General features: G+C 35.3%; 2 protein-coding genes across 2 annotated transcripts; both read left to right on the top strand.

Moving 5' to 3' along the window:
* The first annotated feature begins 2698 nt into the window (after positions 1–2698).
* LOC130641288 (paramyosin-like) lies at positions 2699–5193 on the top strand. Its single transcript, XM_057448028.1, has 2 exons — positions 2699–4832; positions 4984–5193. The coding sequence occupies exon 1, from the start codon at positions 2731–2733 to the stop codon at positions 4489–4491; it is 1761 nt and encodes a 586-aa protein (XP_057304011.1). The 5' UTR covers positions 2699–2730; the 3' UTR covers positions 4492–4832; positions 4984–5193.
* On the top strand, positions 4608–7636 carry LOC130642239 (glutamic acid-rich protein-like). Its single transcript, XM_057449327.1, has 6 exons — positions 4608–4653; positions 4733–4832; positions 4984–5223; positions 5850–6233; positions 6529–6718; positions 6824–7636. The coding sequence occupies exons 1-6, from the start codon at positions 4608–4610 to the stop codon at positions 7634–7636; spliced, it is 1773 nt and encodes a 590-aa protein (XP_057305310.1).
* The last annotated feature ends 348 nt before the right edge of the window (positions 7637–7984 follow it).

The raw sequence follows: 7984 nt of genomic DNA, 5'->3' as shown, positions 1-7984 counted from the left end.
ACCAGTCAACCTCGAACCCAGGGCATCATTTATCTTTCTGGTTTTCGGGACGGCGATACCAACATCATGTTCATATCGCCGTCCCTGTGTCAAAACGATGTAAGATACCCTGAGGTCACCAGTCTGGTTTTTATTAGAACCACGGTGAACCACAGTCTAACAAATTAAATCGGACTTTTCTGCAAAACCAACTTAGCGAAAAGGTTTTTTAGCTCCAAATTCGCATAGTATATGAAAAAATAGTCCTGCGGGTAAGTTTTAACGATTGGTTTTTAGTGAAAACTAACTTATGGCTGAAGCATAAAAGCGATGGGGAAAAAGGGAGCTAGAAAACAGAAAAAAGAGGCTAACTGGTGAAGCCCGAAGAGAAGTTCAACGCAGCAATGAAAAAGGAAGTGCTTACATGAGGTTTTTCGGGTTAAATTCGACTTGGAGGTTGATTTGTAAAGTTTCGAATTGGTAGTGATCGAGAACTGTATGTCACTCAGGGCTGAAGTGTTTACAGGGATATCCCAAACAATTCTAAATTTCACTCCAATCAGTTAACTGAAGTAAGAAGCCAAATTTCACTACTTCCCAAAGTGATACATACTTGTACAAACAATCCTAAAAAACGGTCTGAGCCCAAGTAAAGTATTCTTAGCCCAGAAAAGTGTGAATACACTTGAATATTATGGAAAATAACCTCGAAGAGTCATTCGGTGTAAGATTTATCGGATTTTCACTGCGTACATCCATGTTCTGGAAAATATTGAAGTGCTTATTAGAGAAAAAGGGACGGCTAAAACAGTACTTCGAGTTTGTATCCAGTAATACCAAGCTATATTTACCAAGATAGTTAGCATCTATGACACAATCCAATTTTTTGTTTTTTAATCTTCAAAAAGTACTTAATCACTAGCGAAAATTATTCTTAAAGAGATGTGGGAACAAAGTTGATCAAAATAAAAAAATAAACAAAACTTTAAAATCCATGGTAACGCAATACGAAAGTTTCATTTGACGTATTAAAGTTGAAAAACCACTTTGACGTCATATATCTTTTTGCGCGATGTTTAAAAAAATTAGTTAACGACATTCTTTAAAGCGAATTGACGCTTTGAAAAGTGTTGCTTAACTTTAAAGATTGGATAGTATTTATCTGAAGAATAAAGCCGAAAGTGATAGAACGTATATAGACAGTTTACAACGAAGTTAGTACAAGTAGTTAGTGCATTTATTTATCGTAAAAAGTTTAAGAGCACGATCGATCAAAAGAAGAACCATTTTAAAGGTCTAGTTGAAAGGAAGAGGGGAAAGCATGGCCGTAGAGGTAAGGTCCTTTATTACTTATTAGCTTAAAGATGGTTACACGAGCTTGTGAACACATATCAGGACGTTCTTTTAACAGGTTTTACACATTTCAAAATTTTTTCTGTTATGTTGAATCAGTACTTAAAGAGCTTTGCCTTTATTAATGCAGGGCATTGTCCTCGCAACATTTTTACGTCGATGTTTTATCAATTAAGTCAAGTAAAGAATAAAGTAACGTAAATACAGTTGTATCTCTCATTTGTAGCTTATGTATGAATACATTTTGCACGTACCGTACATGACTCATTAAGTCTTAAAGTTAGAAAAAAATAAAACAAACAAACATAAAATATGTTGAAAATACATTTAATGACATTCTTAATCAACGCCCAGTCCGATTAATGTCTATTCTTAGGATCGCTAGATTAAATAAGACGCCCAGGGTGTTCAACCGTCGTTTACAGTATATGTGTCGTCTTTTAAAAGCTATGTTAAATTTTTGAGTTTGTTAACCCTTTGTCTTCTCTCCAGTATGGCCTTCCTATCGTAGTGAATCCGAAATCTTGAACTCAGTAAAATTATTTCTACTTTTTATTTGGAATAAATGAATTTGTTGTTATTTTTTAGCATGCAGACCATGGATTTGATCTTATTCAGTTCATTGATATTAAAGGTTAGTGACAACTTGGGGTAATCAACATTTCAATTCTGCTTTTTTTACGGCTTAGGTTCCCAAAAGAAAAGACAAGTCCGCTGAACATTTAATAAATATAAATCTTTGCTACTTTTTTCAAAATATACCTCCTTCTGGAAATCAATAAAACCAAAACAAAAGGATATGATATCACTAGAAAACTACTTACAAAAGTTAAAAAATTGGTACAGGAATAAATATCGAAGAAAGCAACTTGTGTGAGTCAAGATCAATTTAAATAAAGTTAAAAAAAAACTTTTTACGTTTATCCATGAAAAAAAGAGGAAATAAAAGAAATATGCAATCTGAGCATTTGCTTAGCCAACCTTCTTACGTTAGTTTCAGTTTATCTGAGCCACATTTGTTTTTCGCGCGCAAAATATGAAATGTACGGGCAAGAACTTCGTGAAATTATTTTTATAATTTACAGAATTCCTTTGATACTAAATAAAATAAAAAAATTATATGCAAGTATAAAATGGGACCTAAAAATCAGGCGACAAGACTTCCCACATGATGTGGGTAATAATTTTTGTTTTCCTATGGAATTTTTAGTTGTATATGTTATTGTATTTCTTTATGATTTTAATATTGATATTGTAGAAGAAAAGAAGTTGGCGAAGAAAGAGCTAAAAGATTGGAAGAAGCAGATGAAGGAAACTGAAAAGTTTATTAAGAAAGAGATCAAGAGCATGGGAAAGAATGGACTTCAGAAAGTTGTTCGACACATTGATGCTTTAGCAATGATTAGTTCAATGACTGATAAAGAGATCGATAGCTTAGTAAATAGCACAAACGAGAGCAAGCTTCAAGATTTTATGAAGGAATTTCAAAAATATATTCCAGTCAGTGGAACGAGCCCTGTTGATAAGTTAAAAGTGATGTTGAAGTTCGCATTTAAATCATTGGCATTAAAAGAAAGCACCCCAGTTGATATTTCAGTAGTTCATGATAATAAAGATCACGTACATGATGGGAAAGTCGCAGTTGCTGAAAATGCAATTGCAATAAAGAAAGAGAATGGTGCAGTAAAATACATCGATCAAGATGTTACCCTTAAAAATGAGATAAGCATTCTTCAACAACATATTAAAACCATGATTCCATCTGGCGTGCATGACAGATTGAAGATACGTGCGACATTCTTAAAGAAAAAAATACATAAATTTAAAAGTGAAAGGGATACTATGATGCTAGAAAAACATCGATTGGCGGAAGAAGTATCTGACTTAAAGTATGATATTCTCTTGGAAAAGGAAGCCAAAGCAGATGCTGAATTAGCAAGTCTGCAGGAAACAAAGAAATATGAAAAATACCGGAAGTTGTTTCACCAATGGCAATCTAAATATGACACATTCTCAAATAATGCCATTGTCGAGCAAAGACGGTTATTGTTTGAGTTTAGATACAAGCTTCAAAATATCTCATGCAATCAGTATCAATTGGAGCTGAAAGATATGCAGGAAAAGATGATCCAATTGGAAATCAAGTTAAAAGATAAGGAAATAAAGGAGAATGGTTTAGATTTGTTAAAGGAGAAGGAGAAGCATATCCAGGAGATGATGATTGATTTAAAAGCTCAGCAAAAAAATATTTTGGACGAGCATGCACGTTGCAAGGAGCAGGACAAAGTTCACTTTGTTCAACAGGAAATGCGCATGAAAGAGCTATTTAGGCATAAACGCGAGGAGTATTATGCTCTCAAGGAAAAACTGGATATTAAAGAAGATCAAGTAGAAATTGAGGAGCTTGAAGTGAAAATTGAAATGTTAACAATAAGATTGAAAGAAAAGGATGAAAAGATTAAATGTTTGATTGCATCAAACGAGAAATTGGCCCAGCAATTGCATGCGTGTGGCGACGGAAAAAGCAAGAGTGCTCGTAAACAGAAAAAACATAGAAAAGGTTTATCTAAAGATGATTGCATTCTATGCACCAACCATGACAAAATCAAGGCATCAGAAAAGAAAGAGGATAAAGGGAATGCCAAAATTAAACAATTCTTCGGTGTCAATAACAAGCCTAAAACACCAAAACAAGAAAAGAAAATTACGATTGCGCATGTGGGTTTTCATTGCCAATTCTGCTGTGCCGAAAACAAAAGCAAAGTACAAGCAGAACCCAAGAAGGAAAAGAAAGAGCTAAGTTTACGTAAGCGGAAATCAATTCAACAACAAATGGTACGGAATCCTGATTTTGAAACAGACAAGAATTCAGTGAATGGTGTTAGAACGTCTAAAAACCAGCAAATGTTTTTAATCAGAGAAATCGAGCGAGCTGTGCGTTTCTTGACCGAAGATTACAACAAAAACAATCCTGACAAAGATGGCAAGGATTTATCTGTACAAGGAAGATTGCTGGCAAGTTTGGTTGCAAATGTGGGACGAATAAAGGATGGCATGTTGTTTGAATTTCCAGCACAAGGTAAGGTTACTGTTTTAGTTTTTCGGTGTCACAGTGCTTGTCATAACACTTGCTTAATTTTACTAGTCGCTGGCCCGTAAAAAATTCACGGGTTTACGCGTCCTTTTTCTACTGCATTTTGTGAGTCTCGCTACTTGTGGTACAATTTTGAGTGACAGACAGACGTATACGGCTATTGTAATATAGATAATCTATAATGTATTTTCCGTTTAGAAATTTTAACAAATACGCACGAAATACGTGTTAACGAACAGAGTAACGTTGGAAAACAAAGCCCTCTGCTAACAACTCATGACGAACAAAATGAAGAAAAACACCTAGACGAGCCAGGCAAAGAAGAAAATATTGTAGCATGCGATGAGTTAAATGTAACGAGGGAAGAAGTTGAGAGACGCAACAAAGAGAATAAAGAAGCGAAAAAGTAAGACACGGCCTTGTTTAACCATTTCTTTTCACTTTAAAGACGTCTGCGATAAGTTGCCATGTCATCCACTTTAAGCAAACAATAGAATTTTTTTGAACTAAATTGCTTTTTCTGAGAAAGGCTTCATAACAAATTAATTTACTTATAGATCAGAAGGTGATTCTAACATTGACAACAAACCTGGTGATGAAAACGAATCTATTACTGCACCCGATACTACACCTGTTGTTGAACCAAATGATAACATTGTAAATGATACAGATATGAAACAAAATAGCTCACATTCTGACATTGCAAATCCCAATGCAACCGATTTATCATCTGGTAGTGAAGAATCGGGTGCTGAAGTTGTAAAACGCAGTAGCAGCGAGGATGATTCCTTAGCAAGGTAACTTAGATGCTATATTCGCTCAACCTAGCCTTAATGTTATAGAAAACATTATAAAATGAGTCTTGCATCTTTTTAACCTGTATCAAACAGGCGTCGCCGAAAGAATCTAGCCTCATGAAGGTTCAAGCAAAAATCAATCCATGTAAAAATTTTAAATTATCTGCTAGCAAAAGTCTTTCCCACCAAGCAAGGCTGCATAGCATAAGGCAATACCGATCCTACGTAACAAGAACTGGACCATCTACCGCGAATATATTTTTTTAATGCGCATGTGTAGATTCCAAATACAAAGTTGATGTTTTCATTTCGAGTTGAAAAGAGCTGCTTCGAGATTGTGGGTAGTACATCTCGAGTATTTTAATGAAGTAAATGTCATAAAAAAATACTACTGATTAAAGCAAGCAGTGTGTTCAACAGCTTGTTTTCAAGCCATGTTTGTTTATGAGTATATTTTCACGTTGTCGCTTTTGTTTTATTTTGTGTAATCAACTTTGGGCGTCCTTTTCTTGTGTCGGGATTTTATGAAAAGTCATTCACGACGCTGGTGCAGACAACCCCTGTTCTTGTTTTGTAAGGTTCGTAATGTTAATTAATGTACTCAAGCCTTAAACCTTGTATTGTAGTCATTCAGATGATTCGATGAAACCAGTTATTGGAAAGAAAAAGAAGAAAAAACGAAAAAAGTTGGGAGGAAAGAAAGATGTAAAAACAAAAGAGGAGGTAAACAATGACGAAAGCAAAAGCGATGAAGAAAGTGCTGCTAAATTAATCCAAAAATACATAGTAATAAAGGATGGAAAGATGCACTACATCGATTCGTCTAGCGATGAGGAATTATCTGCATATAGATCAAAGCAAAACGCAGAGAAACGAGCAGTGGATCAAAGTGATGTTGATAGTTCATTACCACAGAGTACCAGTAAAGGTCAGGATATCGTCAACTGTGTTTCCTCTGTGCCAACTGCAGTTGAGTGCAACAAAACAGAGAAAGAAAATACAGAGCTATGGTAGGTATTTTCACATACAGTCCCTTGTTATGGTATAATCTGTCCAAAGCAGGCGTTATTGGTGCAAAGAAGTGCTCGCTTATGCAGATGTAGGCTTTATAGGTTCCCTTTATAGGTTCCCTAAGTGTTATTCCTTATACCAATCTAGATCAGTTCGAAGTGTTAGTATCCGTTTAGCGGATGTCCGTTTTAGACCATGCACGTTCTAGACAGATTCCACTGTAGCCAGTTAAGAAAATAAACTAGCTCTAAGAACGATTCTTCTGTTGCATCAGTGTTCTGTTTTTATCTCTAGTATAAAAGAACTTCCAGAAACATCTGTGGAATTAGTTCTTGAGACAGCGGTTGTTGGAAAAAAGAGGGATACAATAATAAATCGTAAGAAGAAAAAGCGGCCAATTTGGATGACATGGAAATCGAGTAGCGATGAGGAATCTGATAAGTGCCAGGTGGGAAATGTTGAAGAAGAGCTTGTTACAGAAAAGGTGAAACCGAAGAACTTCGTGGATATGATCAGAGAGAAAAAACAGAAAAAGGATAATAATAATAATAATAATAATAATAATAATGAACTTAGCGCAAACGAACAGCAGCTTGACCACAAAAAAATTGTGAGAGAAAAGAATTTCATGGATGTTATCAGAGAGAAGAAGCAGAACAACAAAAAAACGGGTGAGATTGTTGAAAAACAACAACAACAACAGCAACAACCAGAACAACAAAGAGAAGATGCAAAAGTAAAGAATTCAATGGATAAGATTGGCGAGAAAGAACTAAACAAAGCTAAGAAGGGCGAAAAAGATGAGAAGAAAAACCAACAACTGGAAAATAAAGAAGGGGTCAAAGGAAAGAAAAAGAATTCTGATGATAAAATAAAGCCAAGTGGAACCGGACAAGGAAGTTCAACAACAAAACCGGATTATGATATTGATTTAGATCTTGAAAATGTCACATACGTGCCAACAATTTTTGAAGGAACTAACTTTAAACTTCCAGGACACACGTCTAAGACAGTGAAGAGAATTTCTTTCAGTGATATGATTGCAGAGCTCCAACCTAAACGACCAGCAAAGAAGGTCATCAAAAAGCCTGAATCACCACCACCAGTGCGAAAATCAGCCGCAGAAATACAAAAATCCCTCGATGAGTTGTTTACAACTGACTTGCATCGGGAAGCAGCGTTGCGTAGCGAAAGAAGATCACGACAAAAAAAGCTAAGTCCAGAGGAAACTGAATTTCTGACGTACATTCCAAAGAAACTAACAAAAGAAAACAAAGAAGATGATGAACTTGTTGATGATTTATTCAAAGATGAGCTGGCTTTTGTCAAACGGCGACCTAAGAGTGGCAGACGATACCAAGCTTGCAATAACCAATGTAGCCACAACAGTACATCAAATTAATTTAAGAACTAATGACGTGGCTAAATAGTATTCATGAAGAATATCAAACTTTCCCTCTCTCAAAAATTTACCCCTTTTCCTCCTTGTTAAAAAACCCCACCTTGCACCTCCCCTCCTTGAATATACTGCCCAACCCTAATGAATAAACCAGACCATTGTAAATAAAACCGATAGCCCTGTCCGTTGTAAATATTCCCCCTTTTTGTAAATATTTAAATGTTAAAAAAATGTGTTTGTCTAATATTTGTTTTCAACAAGGTGATATTTTACAGAACAAGGAAGCTAATTGCAAAAACACAACCGGTTAAATAAAAAAACCCTAATTTTGTAGCCGCATAAACTCTAATT

This window comes from Hydractinia symbiolongicarpus, chromosome 4 (genome assembly GCF_029227915.1).
Source record: "Hydractinia symbiolongicarpus strain clone_291-10 chromosome 4, HSymV2.1, whole genome shotgun sequence".
In the NCBI taxonomy this organism is placed as follows: Eukaryota; Metazoa; Cnidaria; class Hydrozoa; order Anthoathecata; family Hydractiniidae; genus Hydractinia; species Hydractinia symbiolongicarpus.
The sequence above is the reverse complement of the archived record's forward strand: the minus strand, read 5'-3'. Positions and strand labels throughout refer to the sequence as shown.